Here is a 19,602-nt window from a genome sequence, read left to right on the forward strand (position 1 = left end):
TAAAATGATAAAATCTTAAAAAATCTGAAGATGACAAATTTATAAAGGTGTTCTCCATCATATAAAGGAATCCTCATCATTAGCATCTAAAAATAGAGAGTTTTTTCCAAACTATAGCTATTTTAACATCATACTCTTCAGTTTCTCCAGTGGGGGATCCATTAATGGTTTTATATATCAACTAAAAAGCTTAAATACATAACTCTTCAAAGAGTACTTGAACATCACTTAAATGGTCCTTTTTAAAGCGAACAAAAATTCTGACAATCTGACTCATCTTAACGTATTCTCGCATGTTGTCTTCTTGATATTTTGAGCTTTTTATGATTAATAATTGCTTAAACCAGACAAAATGTTATAATATTTACGCACACTTCAATGCAAGAAAATTCCAGTTGTCACACCCACACACACACAGAGAATACATTAGCTTTATTTATGGTATCATCATTACAGTTAAGACTTTCTTTTTGCTATTCTTATAGCAGATAACCTTAAATGTATAATATATCAGAGATTATTGTACCTTACCTGGGTGCTGTCATTAACCTATGTTACAGTACACCACTGAAAAGATTGGATTTGTTCTATATGTGTATCCTAAAGTCAACTATGTCATATGTTAACAAATTGTAAATTATTTTATGCTTATCCTTCAGTATATTTAGGATGATTTAAAGAACACATGAAACCTTGCTTTACTAATAAAAATATGTAGAAAGGTTTATTAGGTCTTATACAGGATAATTAAGGCTTTACATATATAAACTGAAATGTAATATTTTATGTATATGATTATAATTGAGGTAATCTAGGAAACTGTGACACTGACTTGCTCAGTAGATAACAGACATTTTTCACACCTATGTTCTTTATAATCAGATCTTTATAATCACAAAAATGCAGTCCTGACATTCGAAAATATCAGCAATTAGCTCCATTGACTTGGTTCCATTTTTAATTGATCTGCCTGGTTTGGAGAGAAAAAAAGGTATGAAAATCATTATACAGTATCTCTTATCAGCTATCATTTAATTTACCCAACACAAAGCGAGTCAGACAGAAATAATTAAAAGTTACAAAGCAAAACCTTGGGGCTTAATGCTAATAAATGGTGCAGTCCAGATAGTAGAGCAGTGAGATATCCAACATCTATACCAGGTCCATCTACAGGTCGTGTATGGTGATATTGCCAGTACGTTCTGTTGAATGCAGAGTAAAAGCTTCTATTCTATAACACAAGGCCATCTCCACTATTATTTCCACACCGTGAGGCTGACAGTGGGACAGTAAATGGCAGTAGGTGCCGAGATCTCCATGGTGATAAAGACAGAGGCTCAAGGGAGAGAGCGCTGCTCAGTCAGGGTGCATTAACAAGATTTAGACACCACTTCAGCGGATCAGGCACTTGCATGCATGAATCCACCTTGCCATTCAATCAAGCAGCAAGGGAGAGAATTAACTTTGTGGTTAGGTAGTAAATGTGCTTATTTCAAAGGTTAAACGTTGAACCATATAATTCCTTTTTCATGGTATTAAGTTAAATAATTGTACAACTGTCTCATTATAATTAGACTACAATATGTGTAAATGATCAAAATGAATTTCAAGAACAAGTAAAGCTGAAAAACTCATTATAGCTCTTGCTAAACAGTCCACCACAAAAGGCATGTACTTGGATGTAACGGAGTTTAAATGATCCATGTGCTTTATAGGTCAATACAACAGACATATTAGCCATAAGTAGCTACACAGAGGTCAGTGTTTGTACAGCATTTAGTTATTGCTTAATTTTGGCAGAGGGGATAATACATTAATTCAAGTGCTATGTTTTTCTTTCAAACTCTAAATGAGCTCAGAGATTTATAATGATCATGAAAATTTCTCTTCAATGCACGGGTGGTAGATCTACAACCATTAAGATCCACTTAATTTTTCTGTCAGAAAATTGTTTTGATGAACTGCCCATGAACCTATTTCCAGAAGAATGGTGCTTATCCTGTCTCTTAAAACCTTAAAAACAATAATGAACAATCTAAGAAAAGTGAAAGAAGGTAACAATTTTCAAGGCTAACATTAGAGTACATTACCTCTCCAAGTAAACATGCATTTTAACATAACCTAACAAACTCTTCTTCACTAAAAAACAAAACAACAAATAAAATGAATAAATATCAGGCGTGTATGTGGAATTGTCAAATCATATGGTTTGACGTTCAGATGACCAACTTGTCTTTTGAAATTTTATTCACTCTTCAAATAAACGTGCCTAAATAAAACATGCCTGGCAGCAAAAAACTGCATTAACATGCACTTAAGAGTTTCAAACATGCCAGATTGTGCTTAAAAATCACAACCTGAAAGAACTTCCTTACTGCATGTCTACCCACACATTTCCACAAATGTGCTTTATTAAAGGTGTCCTCGTTTATAAGTACGCTAGGCGTATCATTATGTCCATGCTAGCAAGCATAAAGGAAAAGTATAGTACATGTGTGTGCAGGTGCTTGTCATCTACGTGAACCGATCTGAGTTCATCTTTCGTAATTTGGGTGGCAAATGTCCATCCATGCGTCCTCCTCCCCCTGCCATTCGCTGTAGCTTGGGGGGCAAATCAGCCACAGATTGGCTGATGGGCTCTGCATTTATTTTGGAGCTCTTAGATACATTCCTTTCTTCAGAGATGCCTGGCACAGAGCTGATGCGCTGCAGCTTTGTGGACAAGTCTCCCAAACTGTAGGTCATCTCTGATGTAGTGGAGCTCATTCTGAGCAGCTTCCTTGGCATCCCGTCACGTCCTGTCATCTTCTGCAACTTAGCTGGGAGCTTGGTGGTTGTCTCTGCATCCTCGAAAAGCTCCAGACAGTCCAGAGAGTTGTTTTTCTCACCACTGTTACACAGTGACGGAGCAGTGAGTGGCGAGGACATGAGCAGCACCTCGTCCTGCTCTTTGACACTGTAGGGTGGCGTGTGGACCTCGAACGTTGCATGGAACTGAGAGTAGTCCACCTTGAAAAATCCCTCCTCCAGAGAGATGACAGGAAAGAACCGATGGCCCCACAGAACCTCGTCTTCCGTGTATGACGTCCTCGCTTGGCAAGTCATGCCTGTGAGACAAGATATGGAAGGATAATGAAATTTACAGAGATTAATCAATCAGAAATAAAACCAATGTCTGATCAAAGCCCAGCAGAATATTATTATTCAAAAGCCTAGTGAAAGCTGCCATCCCACAACCAAAAACTAAACCAATTCATCAAACAGACATGCAAACCATTTTTAGTGGTTATTAAAAAACATTCACAAAGAAACAGCAGTGTTTTTGTGAAGCCAATGAATATAAATGCATAACATGCACATGGGCTCACTCATCCAAGTAATCAATTACTGCAACACAATTTGTACTGTGCATACATTCAATCGCTTCAAAGCTACATGCCTATGATGTGGCATGAAACTCAACGCTAGACAAAAGCATTTAGAACATGGGATTGTTAAAGCATAAGTCGAATCAGTCAAAAAGCACATCCAATTACTCATTTGGCAACCTGCCATAGGATTCAGGCCATCAAACCCACAACCATGATACACAACGGAGTTTACCTCAATGCCGTCTCAGAAAATGTCATATTTTCAAAAGTGTCTGAAGCCACAAATGCACTGTGGTAATTACATGGGTGTAGCACAATGGCAGAAAATGATTAAGTATTTAAAATAGAATAATAATAAAAAAACATCACTATCAAAAGCACAGAGGAGAGAGTAGGTAGCATGGTTTAATTTTTCCATATTTTACATAACCCAAAGTCTCATTATTTTAAAATGAATGACATCCGTTGAGACAGAAGGCATCTATCATATTGCACGAGACGTTATTGGATATCAGCATGCTACAAAAATAGGCACATAGACAGATAAGAAGATGATGCGCTACACCTGATAGGCAGAGATGCTCTTCTCAAAGTCAAAGTCAACTTTATTTCCATTTGAACAGACTTAGTGCATTACAACTCAGGGGGAAATACATACATGACTACAGAAACACGCACAAAAAATGTCATTCATGCACTGACACAATGTCTGATTTGTAAAAGTTTATGCCTTCCATATTTTTCAATTCAGTAACATCAAGAAACTGCACAGTGACTGACAGACAGAGCAACAGCATCCAACTGGGAGCTGGTCATAGAACAGCCAGTTTACGTCCCAGTTGTTGCAACATTAAAAATTAAATTAAATTAAAAATTCTTATGATGTACATCTTAAATTTGCTGGAGTGATAGATAATCTAATAATAATATTGCATTTAGTCCATTCAGGCTTCTCTCTAAAAGTGGCAATTAACACCATTAACACACTCTTAGAACTCCAAACTAATGATTAATATTTTTCTTGTTGAAATCCCATACATCTATTCATGGGAGAAGTGTAATGTCTTCAGGTCTGTGTTGTTTGTACTGCTGAAAAGTAGAAGTACCATTTTGTAGGAGACCATGCACAATGTCTTCTGCTTCACTGACATTTATAGTCAAAACAAACATTCTCTCACCAAAGAACAAATTTAATTACTTAAACCTCTCGCTCATAATTGCTCAGGTCACAATAACCAATGAATGCAAATGGAGAGCCGGGGGCAGCACTGGCTTAATCTTAATCTTTGACTCTTAATCTTCCACTTTAACTGCCATCCAAGCTCCATTGTGGCATTGCCATGGAAAAACAAACGGAAGGTTAAGATAATCAAATTACTTAAGAGGATTTCCGCCACTAGACCTGATGAGAGGCAAGGGCTTAGGGAGCTGTTCTCATGAGATTTTGATCACATCATCAGTCATATTTTTGACATGCAGAAATGGCAAATGTACGCACATGCTTCACTCAAGTAGAAGTACAGATACTCATGTTTTAAAATACTGGTAAAAGTTGAAGTACTGACTACACTTTTTTTTACTCAAGTTTAAGAAACAAAGTTTGAGCTCTGACATGTACTTAAGTAAAAACCTGTTTTAGCGTGATGCTGGTAACTGGACGTTACTTCATATTAATATATTAATACAGAAGAATTAAAAATGTTGTTATCTAATGAATGTATCCAGGCTGAACAACCACCATATAGAACACAAGCAGAGAAAAGATGATGATGATGATGATGATGATGTTGATCAGGTAATCAGGAATGTCTCTGTTTTCAGTCCTGTTTACATCACTGACTCTCTCCGTCTCATTCACATTAGCCCCATACTTCTTGTTGCCTTCTGCCTAACTTTTTGTTGGCTTTTGCCTAACTTCTTGTTAGCTTCGTTGGCTAACCTACATCTGTGGTGCATGATAGCCAGAAAATGATACACCAGTGGAATTTTTAAAAGCAGCGCAATGATAAGAAATAGGTTGAAAATGGTGCATAATGAAAAGACAAAACATTGATCATTTCTCCAAATAGATTAAACCTAGAAGCCTGATTTGAAAATGTAATAAGTAGAAAGTACAGATATTTGTGTGTAAAAAAAAGGAATGAGTGAAAGTATTAAGTTACATGAAAAATAAGTAGTAAAGGACTGATACCAGAAAAATGTACTTAAATACAGTAACAAAGTATTTGTACTTCATAACTTCCCACCTCTGTGGACATGTACAGTACAGCACACACAACAGACACAAACAAACACAAATTGTGTATGATTAATTTAAACCTTTTTTGTTTTACACACATAAACCTATAGCTGGATTTCACTTGCTTACCTGCAACCTCAACATAAGAACACAGAAGGCTAGGGGAAAAAAACACCAGAAATGCTATAAATAGCAAAAGTAATATGAAGGGATCACATAAATCATTTCCTCACATGAAGACTTGCAAAGGCCTTGTGCTATCAGCAGAGTACAGGCTTCTTTATTCCTAGAGACTTTTTACGGGTACGGTGTTATAACACTGCCACTTTCATAAAGTACAAAATTACTTTCCGAGAGGGCAGACCTATCCTCATCAAAAAGCCATTTTGCTATCATGGTTCTTCCCTCTTCTCTATGTACTGTGTAATATTTCACAAGGAAAGACAGAAAGAGACAGAGCTCCGATAAGACGTTTTTGTGCAGACCATTCATTTGTTCATTCAAAACAAATTGGACAATGAGCCATTGCATGATGCTAACAAAAGTGCTTAAAACACAACTGCCTTTTATTTATCGTGCTACTTCTCACAACCATCAGATTTATTTATTTATTTAATTATTTGTATATATAACCCCTCATATTCTTATATAGCTTATACTCTATATATAGTTGCAGGCTTAATGCTATTGTAAAATACTGTGGTATATCCTGGATAAGTGCAAATAGCACATATTCATAAACAAGCTCCTGCAGCTGTGTCCTTGGAACAGGTGAACAATTTCTTTCATAAAATAATAAGAACAATGCAGAACCTAGAAAATTCTGGCTGTAATTATAAAGGATGAGTGTATAGCTAAAACTGATTGTACACAGCCAGAGATGTGCGAGGGTGAACACAGCTCCGTTTGGGTGTGTACCTTGTTTCTGTCTTATTTCTCGATAGTAAGGCATACAGAAATATTCCAGAATCACTAAGACACCATGTTAATTGGAGCTGCAGGCAAAAATGCCAACTGAGTCTAAACACTTGGACGCAGAACCCATTAGATTTTGTGCTGTTTGGTTGGTTGTTATCAGAGAAGGCAAGGATTATTAGGGATTACTTTCTTAGCAAAGCCTGTGAAATATGACACATCAGAGGCAATTTGTCTTTTGCCTCCGATATGCAACACCTGTCATCTAGGAAAAAAAGCATTACTCAGCTCAGCGGGAGAGAACGAGAGGAAAACAACAAAGACTAAAAACAATGAAAAAGTACATGAAAGGGTGCTGTCAATATCAAGCATGAATATGACAAATTTGGATGATGCGATATCACTTTAATAACCTACTGTATACAAAACTGAATGCATTTTCCACCACAACACTGAGAACAGCTTGGTTATATTTATTATTCATGATGCATCATAAACAACACAAAACCAAAGTTCTACGAATTAAAGCAAAACAACGAATTAGAACAAATCAAACACAAACTGTCTTTCTCCCTCTTTTAACCTTCAAGCTTATAATTGAAATCTCATAATGCAAACACTTATACAATTGATTAATCAGATGTATGTAACTTGCCAGTGAGGAGAAGCTGGTGGAAGAGAGTCAAAACCCCATCAATTGATTTCACACAGGGTAAAAGAACTTTCGTAATCAGGACTACAACTGTGTGTTTCTATGGAAACCTAGACCTACCAACATGCACATGCAAAGCTGATACGATCAGTGATGTTTGATTCTCATGGTTTAAGGTGCCTTTCATCAAAAACACTCACACAGAGAGCACTTGTCCTCAAGAGAACATGGCCATTATGACTGTTTACACTGTAACACTGTTAAACTGACTGAATAGCTTAAATTAGTATGGAGTGGAACTAATATAATATTATTATTTTAAGAATGAAAGCACAATATAGGCAATTATTTTTATTTGTTACAAGTGTTGCAAGATGACTGATGTTTCATTAGAATATCTGTATAACTGAAGATGTATTTTATCAAAACATTTATTTACTGAAATCACATTTCAAAATATTTGGACCTAGTTATATTATCACCACTATATACACCACTCGCAAATATAGAAACCATCAATACAATAAAAAACGCAATATAACAATGCATGGCATTACAGCGAGAAAGGCATTTCACATATGGAGAGTGAATACTATTTAACTAAAGCAATAAACCCAGTTAAGACTACTCCAAACCTCTACACTACAACCACAACAGTGCCACGAACATCAGCTGGAGCAGTTCAGAGTCAATATTCGTCTAATAACATGACAAAAAGTTTAAAATGTAAATAAAATACAACTTAATCACCAGAGATGCATACATATAATTTGGTACCACTCGTCTGGAAGTGGAGAACAAACCCTTTCCCGGGCTGAGACAAGCTAGCTAGCTTCGGGGTTAATTAAGCTTTTCTGGATAATGGATTTTTAAGTATGTCTGTGACCAGTCAAACTTAACAGTTAACAGTTACAGGCTGTAACAGTTTCCCTCTGACCAACCAATCAGAGGACAGAAAATGCTGATGCTATTCTGGGCCAGCTAGCTGGCCCTGTGAGGCGAATTTGAAATCTGATTGGTTAAAGAAACAGTGCTATATACAGACTATGGTAAAAAGGCCAGCAGTACAGACTTTGAAGGCCCTGGGCAGATTAGATTGACATGACAGCACATAGATGCTAAAATCTGTTTGGACAAAAAAATCGAACATCCATGTACACATACTGAAAGCAGTGCAGCCAAGAGAAACACTACAAAATAAAGAGAATAAACTGTTAGGAATAAATTATTACAATTTCATGAAACAAATATTAGAATTTAGGTTGTAAATGTTGGTCAGTGCTTCTGATAGTGTTTAGGCCAGCAGGGAAGGCTTTGCTGGCCCTGACCGCCCACTATTGGTATATGGGCTGCCAACATGCCATGATTAAAATATATAAAGCGGGGCAACACTCAAAAGAAAAGAGGTCTGGCAGAATTGAGTATAAAATCCAAAAATCCAACACTGCAAACCAAATCACCACTTTCTTTGCCTATAAACATGCATATTGACCTGATTTAACTTTATGTAGATAAGATGAAGCAGCTGCTACAGCCTGTTTATTTATTTATTTTTTAAACAAGCTATCAGGGCTTAATTGGAGAGCTCCATGTAAAAGTAAGAAAATCTGAAAGTAAGAAAAATCCTTGGCAAGTAAATCATTCATAGAACATACTGTATACATGGCCTTCTTTTTTTTGTTATGTTGCAGCATTTCACATTTAAAAAAAAAAAAAGATGAATAATCATTTTAACTTCTGGTAATTCAAAGCAGGATTTTCAGCTCTTCATCCTGCCATGCACTAATCAAGTTAGGTGATGGACAATGCTCAATGTCCAAACTGTTAAAGACCAGGAGTATATGTGAAAAGCACCAAAATGACCTGATAACTGTGGCATAATTCTGAAAACAAGGCCTGAAGCTCACAGGCTTACTGCAAATTCTGCCGATTATTCAGCAGCCTTCCTAGCCGTTTTTATAGAATAAGGTAAGCTCCTTTGTTGCATTGTTGCAGCAGAAGGAAGACAGTGTAGATGGCATGGACGCTTAGCCCCCAAGCTAACCATCAGACCATACTGATCCAAATGTGTTACAGCATAATAATAAGGCTGCAAGTGAAGCTAGATCTTTCACTAGACCCCACTGATCCCAACTCAGTTCATCTAATATTCATCAAATCAGGTGACTTAAATATTTCACAATGAATCAATATAATTAAAGAGCCATTTAGAGGATTCTCAAGCTCATTAAAGCTGCAACTTGATAAATTCTCTAAATACTGGTTGCAGTGAGAAATACAGCAGCCCCAAGGTTAAGATTAATAACCCCAGAAAAAAACTCTGGTGGCCATGCTAGTACAGCATGATGAAACTGAAGCCAAATAGAGCTGGGATACTAATTTGCAATGTGTATGATAGTATAGTGGATGTATGTTGTATTCCTAACACAATTAGCAAGTGTAGTACTATATTGCTTGTATTGTATATGTTTTTGCTCTTTACCAACAGTAAAAAAAGAAGAATGTCTGTTACACCTACCCACAAAGAGCCAGAGTGCAATGTATGTGTGTGGTTGTTAATAAATTCTGCAGTAATTTACAGCCAAACCAATACATCTGTCAAGGTGTATGATGTTAAACCTAATAACTCTGCAAGCCCCTTATACTTCTTCCCTTTTCTGTCTTTGTCTTTTCTTCCTCTTTTGCTATACTATGAGATCATTGTCTCAAACTCCTGGGGTTAAAATGGCTAAGAAAGATATTGAGATGACAGCAGAGAGAAAATTAATAAAGTAAAATTCTTCCTTGAGCTGAAACTTCACCTTGTACACTTATTATTACAATTACAGGGCACCTGATTTTATTTCCACCTCCCTAAAGCACACAGAGAGGACAGAAGTCTCAGACAGCATTGTGGATGTGAAATTCTGCACTGAATGGTCTTCTTTTGTGAACTAAAACAATGACTGCTGACTAATCATAGACTTGAATTCCCTGCAAATTAGTACATCCTCTGATATAAGAAAGTATTGTGAAGAACAGAAAGTTGTCTGGATCAGAATGCATGGTATGTAAATTGATTATAACACTGCTTTGCGTCTGCTCTGTGTGATACATCATTCATCATTAATGATAAATTCCTCAGCCACTCTACAGTTATTTTCCATGAAAACTTGCATCAGTGCTAATCTATGCTGTTGCCCTGCCCCAGGTTACGGCTATATATATCACCAGATTGAGGCAATCACTGGGCACAAACGCATTATTAAATGTACCATGAAAAATAGAGAAAATGGCTCATTACAAATGGAAGTAATTCAGTTGAATGTGACATGTATAAATGTAACCGTTCACACACTTTCAATCTACCCTTTTCAAACAAATGGCTTTTGCAGACTGGAAAAAAATTGACCTGGGCATTTTCAAGTCTGTAAAAGCGCACTCATTTAAAACAGTCACATTATCATCATGTGAGTATGTCGATCACTGAGTTGAGACAATAAAGGCTTGAAGTAATAAGTGTAAGATCATCAGCACACTCGTCACACACAGACACAGGGAAATAGGACACCTATGTGGCCAAAAGCAAAGAGTGCTGGGATTGAAATGACACACATAGTCAGGACTACCTTGGCAACCTTACACTGCCATCATAGCCCTTTTTAAACCCCCAAAGCAAACAAGCACACAGAATTTAGGCGGTTTTACTCAACACTCATTGCCATAATACAATTTTAGCCACAGCCATCATACTTTATCTAGAGCAAATTGATGTTTCACAACCCTATATACTGTGGTTATTTTAAAAACTAAAAAAAAAAAAAAAAATGTATACTATCACTGTACACAGGCACAGTAAATTAACTGCAATTGGTACGCTGTCCCTGGTCTCTCTAAAAAAAATCACATATTTAATATCTTAAAAAATGATGAGAATAAGTAAATAAACATGGACAGGGCAAGAAGTACATTTAAAACTAATTAAAAAGCTGGGAGAATTGAATGGTATGGGACAGAAAGAGAGAGAGAGAGAGAGAGAGAGAGAGAGAGAGAGAGAGAGAGAGAGAGAGAAAGAAAGAAAGACAGAATGAAAAAAAGAAGGAGCAAACATTAACACCCTAGGACAACGTATTACACAGAACTTGCACAATGCCAGGTTGTGCCAGGTCAAATGTGTAATTTGCCATGTCATCTACTACAGTGTAATAAAAAAAAAATCTCAGCATGCATACATGTAGTTGTAACATGCATTAAAAAAACTCAAACTTTTCTCTTTTTGTGTATTTAGGGGTGGGAACAATGTCTGATTTCTTTTACTACAGATTTCTACAGTTTCTTTAGTTACATTGCCTGTCAAACGTTTGAAAAGACATATATGTTCTTTTTGTTTATATGCAACAAGCTAGGTAAAAGGCAAGAATTAGAATTAGACACTGAATGACTGGAAGATAGTTCTGTAGACAGATTAATCAAAATTTGGCAATTTTGGCTCTAACTAAATAACTAAGTACAGGAGAGAAGATGTTACCAGACTGCCTCGAGCCCACAGTCAACAAAGTTGTTGCAAATAAACAAAAGGAACTCTGAACTCAAACAAACACTTATACTCATTTCACACATGCATGTCTACAGCACCACCCATATTATATTATCATTATATTATAACTACAAATCTGATGTCTTTTTTTGCACCTTAATTTGACTGCTGCTATTGCTGTTTTGCACAACCTTTTGTGTTTACATTTTGTGTTTATTTACAAGTAAACTCCTGAATTTCAGTTTTCTTTTGCACACTGTACTGTAGGTTTACTGGTGACGCTATTTTGTGTTTTATGTATTTGTCCTACACTGTCATGTGTTGTCTGTTTGCAATGTTTGCACCAGGATGTACTTTATGTAGCTGGGACAACTTACTTAAGTCCTTAGCTCTGGATTCTGTTATGTAGCTCTATGTTGAACCAGGATTCTGGGAGAACATTGTCTCATTTCACTGTGTACTGCGTCAGTTATACAGTATATGTATGAAATGACAATAAAAGCTTCTTGACTTGTCTTGACCTAAAAAGAAACATGTAGGTGACTCTCAAAAATGATAAAAGACTAGGTGTTTCCAAACTGTTAAAAGGCACTGCACAAACAAATCCTTACAGATTTAACTATATTGTATTGGCACAAATGTTTCACTTTTTTTCCCCCAAGCCTGATAACCTTTATGGTGTAGATAAACTGAGCCATTTACAGTAATTGGCTGGACAACAGACGAAAAGAGCTGTGTGTGTGTAATAAGTACTGTTATTAGGTGATTAAGTAAAAGTATAGGTATTACACTTCGACAGGAATAAACATGCCAAAGAATAAATTAGGTATAGTAACTGAGAACAATTACTCATGCATTTTCCATTCCTCTGCTTTATAGACTGTATGTAATAATAAGTCGTGTTCAATTGAAAAGGTCATATCTTTTATTTTTCTATGATAATTTGCACATGACAATGTGACCACTAAAGTAGAATGTACTGTATTTGATTATTACAAAACTGATTACACGTCTCTGGTGTACTAATTCACATCAATACACAGGGAGGAAAGAAAAAACAAACACATTCTTAGAAAAAAATAAAGCATTTAAGAGGTGTATAATTTAAAATGGGATAAAAAAGCAACTCATCTGAAGATGGAAAGCTTCACAATACAGCCCCACTTCAGCAAACACAAAATCCATGTGTTTATCCAAATCAATTAATGTGGTCTAAAGAGACATTCAGGCATGGTTGATCAATAGTACCAGTAATCCCAATCTAAAAAGAGCAGCAGAGACACCTCAGTACTCATGGTACTGTGTTTATCACCAGAAGGTTGCGAGTTCAAATCCTATGACTGCCAGTGAACCTGCCTAGCTTAAGTAACGATTTTATTATACATGAATAGAATGTTGCACTTTCAATAAATGCATCCAAATAAAACACTGTAAATGTAATCTGGAGATAGACAGCTGTTTAATAAGTCTTTATTAATTAATATTTACTACTTATCTTATCTTATCTTACAAAGCTCAAACTCTCGGCTGATCACTCTCCAATCAAACTCTCCTCCACTGATGTCTGCAATGCACTGAGCCGGATCAGCGCTCACAAAGCCGCTGGACCAGACAACATCCCTGGTCGCGTACTTAGGGCATGTGCTGAGCAGCTCGCTGGGGTCTTTACTGACATTTTCAACCTGTCTCTTGCCCAAGCAGCTGTTCCCACTTGCTTTAAATGTACCTCCATTGTGCCAGTGCCTAAACACTCTAACCCAACGTGCCTGAACGACTACCGCCCTGTAGCACTGACACCCATTGTCATGAAGTGCTTTGAGCGGCTGGTCCTGGCACACCTGAAGGACTCTCTGCCAACCACATTTGACTCTCACCAGTTTGCCTACCGAGCAATAGAAGCACAGAAGATGCAGTTTCCATGGCATTGCACTCTGTGCTCACACACTTGGACAATAAGAACACCTATGCACGTATGCTGTTTGTTGACTTCAGCTCAGCATTCAATACCATCATTCCATCCAAGCTAATATGCAAACTCCTAGATCTGGGCATTAACACCTCCACCTGCAACTGGGTCATGGACTTTCTGACCAAAAGACCCCAGCAGGTTCGATCTGGCTCCATTTGCTCCAACACCATCACACTCAACACTGGTGTACCACAGGGCTGTGTGCTGAGCCCTTCCTCTACTCCCTCTTCACCTCCGACTGCAGGCCTGTGAATGGATCTAACTCCATCATCAAGTTTGCAGATGACACTACCGTGATTGGTCTCATCACCAACAATGATGAGACTGCCTACAGGGAGGAGATCCAGCACCTAGCCACATGGTGCAACAACAATAACCTGCTCCTTAACACCTCCAAGACAAAGGAGCTTATTGTGGACTTCAGGAAGGAGGCAAGAGGCACACATGACACCACCCACATCAACGGGATGGCTGTTGAGCGTGTCTCCAGTTTCAAGTTCCTGGGGATCCACATCTCGGCAGACCTGTCTTGGAACATCAACACCTCCAGCCTGGTCAAGAAGGCTCACCAGCGTCTCTTTTTCCTGAGGACACTTAAAAAAAATCATCTCTCCTCGGATATCCTGGTGAACTTCTACCGCTGCGCAGTAGAGCGCATCCTGACCAGCTGTGTCACAGTCTGGTATGGGAGCTGCTCTGCTGCGGAGCGTAAGGCACTGCAGCGGGTGGTGAAAACTGCCCAGCGCATCACAGGGACTCCACTCCCAGCCATGGAGGACATCCAAAGAAACGCTGTCTGCGTCGAGCTCGCAGCATTCTTAAGGACTCCTCTCATCCCGCCCACAGACTGTTCACTCTTCTGCCCTCTGGCAGGCGTTTCAGGTGCCTCCGGACCAGGACCAGCAGACTAAAGAACAGCTTTTTTCCTAGAGCTGTCTCTTTAGTGAACTCTGACACTCACTGATACACTACTACATTCCCCCCACACCTCACACTCTTTGCTAATGGACTCTGAACAAAAACTTATGCTCACCAAGACACTGATCATCTCTCACCTCACACTTTGTTGTTGCACGGACTGTTTACACAAACCTTGCTCATTTGCACACTGCTCTTTTTTTATTGCTGCTCACCATAAACCTATCACCACTGTACATATACCTGTTCTCTGTTTATAGTTACTCTCTGTGTATAGTAATAGGCATCTGTATAGCATGTTCATAATACATATATACTCATCTGTAATTATATTTATATTTATAGTACATATATATATACACTACTCTGTATATTGTGTTTTACATATAACATATATTCATCTGTATACTACATATTCATCTTTTAATTACTGTTTATAGTCTTTATTTTATTTAACTGTAAATTCATGCTAAATCTATATATCCTGCACTTGCTGTTATTGCACTCTGGTTAGACCCAAACTGCATTTCGTTGCATTGTACTTGTACATGTGTAATGACAATAAAGTTGAATCTAATCTAATCTAATCTAATAAGGTATTGCAAACATTTGTGTTTTAAATTGTGTTAACATGTAAGTTAGCAAGTAAAGTTATGTTACTTAATATGGACAATGGTGAATTTAGAAAGAGAGAGAGAGAGAGAGAGAGAGAGAGAGAGAGAGAGATTGAGAATAAAAGAGGGAGAAAAAGATGCAGAAACAGTGACAAAAAGAGATATAGAGGAGGCTAATTCACAACATTCATAGACTTTGAGATCAGCTGCACTGCTGTGCCAATTATTTCAATTTTAGTCTCTCTTTCTCTCTCCCGTTCTCTCTCTTCCAATTACATTGTTATTATACATCTGAAGAAAGAGTTACTTGCCAGAAAATAAAAAAGGGACTCAGGCATGGGGGCAGGAAGCATATTAACTCTCTCTCTCTCTCTCTCTGTCAATTGCTGTGTTATGGCAGTTTCTAGAAATGATAAACCCTCATATGTCCTATGTCTTACTTTTACCTGCTGATTTATCACCATTCACTACTTCTCTGACAAAATCCCTAAAGATACAATTAGCTACTTCTCTCTGTTCAGGCACATAGCTTACACACCTACGGCGACTACCCCCAACCACACACAAACACACACACACACACACACACACATACACACACACACACAAACACACACACACACACACACATATGGAGTTCGTTCCTCAGATGCATAACAACATATGCAATATCGTTTGAGAGACAGAGGGTGACATAATTGTAATGCAACTGATCTGTAATATTGTAAATGTTATGAATTATGTTGTGAATGCTACTCCAAAGATTTACACCAGAATAGCTGCATATACAATATCTCCATATACTCCATAGGGATCAATTCACCGCTCACATAAATTAGAATAACATTTATATGTTACCTCCAGACTGTAATGTCGATGTTTACAATGTTTACGATGTTAATTATAAAGCCCTTTTTCAAGCTGATTGGAAAGCAGCAGTGTACAGCTATGCTTTAAATCCATCTTTACCACACTGATGCCAAATTTAAACTTTGCCTTTATCTGTTCCTGTAATGGGATTTTACAGTGAACTGCATCCTGGCAGAACACACAGCAAAGATGCACAACCGAAAATAAGTGGGGGAAAATTCACCATAAATTTATGAACCCTAAATGTACAGGCAAACGTCAGTAATGGAACTTTTATCTACATATAAACATGACATGAAAAGGACATTCATACATATAGACTCCAGAATTATTGGCACCCTTGGTATGATGGGTTCTTACACTAAAAAGAATACAAGTTAAGTCAAGTTTATTTCTATAGTGCTTTTCACAACAGACATTGTCTCAAAGCAGCTTTACAGAATTTAACCATTAAAGTGAATGGTCTGACTTTATCCCTGATGAACAGCCTGTGGCAAGGACAAACTCCCTTAGATGTTATGAGGAGGAAACCTTGAGAGGAACCAGACTCAAAAGGGGAACCCATTCTCATTTGGGTGACATCCAGAGTGTGATTATAAATCTTTAAACAATACAGAACACTGGAGAGTGAGAACTAACATGAGCACTCGAATGTAAGATTATGAGTAAAGATCTTTCTACAGTCTTTTACAGTCATTTGTGGTTATAAAACTAGAAGCTACTGAGCAACTCATAAAATAGCTCAACATTTGCGATCATCATAGATTCAACACAATATAAGCACCTTTAGAGAGTTCCTTCCTCAACATCCTAAAGAACAGTATCAGCACTTTAAGTGATTCTCAGTCTCAGCAGGAAGTATTATTAACACTGAGTGATTTCCAGACTCAACAAAGCAGGCCATAAGCATTTATGATGGCTGACTGTAGTTGGTGTAGGGGTACACAAAATTCATGGTTCAGTACGTACTTTGTTTTTTTTTTTTTAAGTCACAGTTCAGTTCAATTTGGGTACGGTTACGGAGAAGAAAAGCAAAACATAAAATTGCTTGTCATTTTTTATTAACACAGTTTATTATTAATTATTATTAATATTTATGATCATCATTTGAACAGTTTACATTTTTAAAACAATTTGCTTGGTTAAATTATATATAAAATAATATTTTATAATAATTAAATCAAAATAATGCAATACATTTTTTATTATATTGATTAATTTGAATAATCAATTAAATAGATTAAATAAAATTAAATACATTGAAAAAAATGTTTTACATTTAATATTAAATTCTTTAACTGTTTTGCTTATTTCAGCATACTTTAACAAATTCTTCATTCCTTCCATTCTTCATTCATTCACACCCTTAATATGTGGAATTGTCAGGTTTTTCTCCTTTTAAGATAAATTCTTGAAGCTGGACATAAAAAGCTAAAAAATCAATAACGCAGTAAGTGCCTAGCGGCTAATGCTATGGATTCAAGATTAAAATGTTTATTTGTCACAAACATAGTTATATTCAGGATACATCTTGCAATTAAATGAAAATTAAAATATTAAATCTTGAATCCCTAGCGCTAGCGACTTCCTTGTTAGCGGCTAATGCTAGCGCTATTGATTCTTTAGCATTTTCATGCATGCACAAAACAAATGTTATGTTATTTCCGGTTATTTTCCAGGGTGACACCGCGCTAACTCTAGTTTCTTTTTTATACCCCTGGCATTGTTGTGTATGTTTTCAAGTTTAAAAATCATTTTAAAAATGCTCTCAAAAGTGTGAGATGCAGACTAAACAAACTTGCATTCCGCTAATTTATATGTTACGTACGTAAAAAGGATTGCATTTGATCCGAAAGCCCTGTACCGAAAATTTCCGGTACAAATGCGTGTACCGTTACACCCCTACTGTCTGGTAATGGCAAGTGTAAGTGGCTGTAATGGCTGATTTAAGTGTCTTTAATCAGGTTTTAGAAACGTTTTTCACAGCTTTGATACAAGGCCTTGACTAGTTCAGAAAAACACTTTGGGGTCTAAATCAAAAGAAAGAAAAAAGTAGAATATATAATAAATTATTGTTCTATTAATGATAGAAGGACTGCCAGGACCACCTGGGTCACCCTGGTTTATTTGACTCTTTGATTTTTTGTTTAGTGTTAAGATTTTTTAAGCCTTTTTATCAACAGCTTTTTGTTTATCATTTCTTTCCATGGGTGGTAAAGAATTTGGTGCTGTTTATAGGGAACATTTTCAATTTAATATTAAGCAAGCAACCTTTGTCCCTCTTCACCAAAACATTTTTGTAGCTATAATGTCAAGAAAGAAGAATCTCAAAAATAAAATGTTAAAACTTTAAGATTAGTTATACAAAGTCATTCAGCAATCTATATGCTTATCTAACGTTTCTGCAATTTCTAACTTTATCTGCAGCATTTTACTTTTCCTGCAAATATTACACACAATGTCTACATCGTTTCACTTTGTATACATATCACCAGTAGACATATATTACTCTTGCAATAACAAAGAGATATTATCTCAAAAACACTTCTAGATAATTGGAGCAATATTAATAGCAAAGCTGGCCTGTTAGGGCTGGGTGGAATCAATTCCACTCTAGAAGCTGCTTCCAGAAGCTGCTTTCATTTCTTGCAGTATAGGTCAAAGTCTAAGAACAGCACTAGTTAACCAGTGACTATCCAGAGCCAAGGCCAGGGAGCAGACAAACAGGCTAAAGTAACTTGATTAACATCAAAATTAAATTAAATAAGACTGAATGCACAGCCAGCACCGCTGATCTAGATAGGATTGCTAAATATTAGATCTTTCACCTCTAAACTACTATAAACTAAATTATTACCGAACAGGAGTTTAATGTAATGTGTTTGACAAACACGTGGATTAAACCGAACGAATATCAAGCATTAAATGTAGCTAGTCTTCCTGGGTATAGTTACATACACCAGCCCACATCTTAACAGCAGAGTAGGTGGTGCCACAGCTATTTATAATAATAATCTAAACATCACACAAAAAACTAAACACAAATGTAACACATTGAAAGTTCTTTACAGCAACATAAAATATTCAGCGTCCAAAAGCAAGTCGATTCCAATAATTATTATTTAGAGCCCCAGGGATCTACTCTAGTTTTCTTGTAGAATTTGCAGATTTCATCAATCAACAAATCTACTTCTTTAGACAAAGCTTTAATTGTTGGTGAATTTGATATTTATTTTGATAACAAAAGACTCCCTTAGAACAGCAGTTTTGTCCATTCTAGATTCAGTAGGAATTAATTAGTATGTTATAGGACCCACTCATAGTGGTGGAATAGTAAAATTTGAATTTGATATAAAAAATATAGTCATAATTCCACAGTCGGAAACTATTTTAGATCATTACCTCAACCAGCCTCAGTCATACCATAAATACTTCGCCACATTACAGTGTTAAGCGTACATTCACGTCAACTACAGAAGCGAGTTGTTTAATAATCTTCCAGGGATTTTAACATTAATTAGATCTCCGTCTGACCCCA

At 36.7% G+C, this 19,602-nt stretch overlaps 1 protein-coding gene across 1 annotated transcript in view; it reads right to left on the reverse strand.

The window, feature by feature from the left end:
• Positions 1-2,229: 2,229 nt before the first annotated feature.
• Positions 2,230-19,602, reverse strand: part of kcnj3a (potassium inwardly rectifying channel subfamily J member 3a) — a 31,428-nt gene continuing 14,055 nt past the window's right edge. The window contains exon 4 of the mRNA XM_046845854.1: positions 2,230-3,107. Within this exon, the coding sequence (XP_046701810.1) occupies positions 2,515-3,107 (593 nt within the window). The 3' untranslated portion in view covers positions 2,230-2,514. The remainder of the gene's footprint in view (positions 3,108-19,602) is intronic.

The sequence above is a fragment of the Silurus meridionalis genome, chromosome 3, assembly GCF_014805685.1.
Source record: "Silurus meridionalis isolate SWU-2019-XX chromosome 3, ASM1480568v1, whole genome shotgun sequence".
NCBI lineage: Eukaryota > Metazoa > Chordata > Actinopteri > Siluriformes > Siluridae > Silurus > Silurus meridionalis.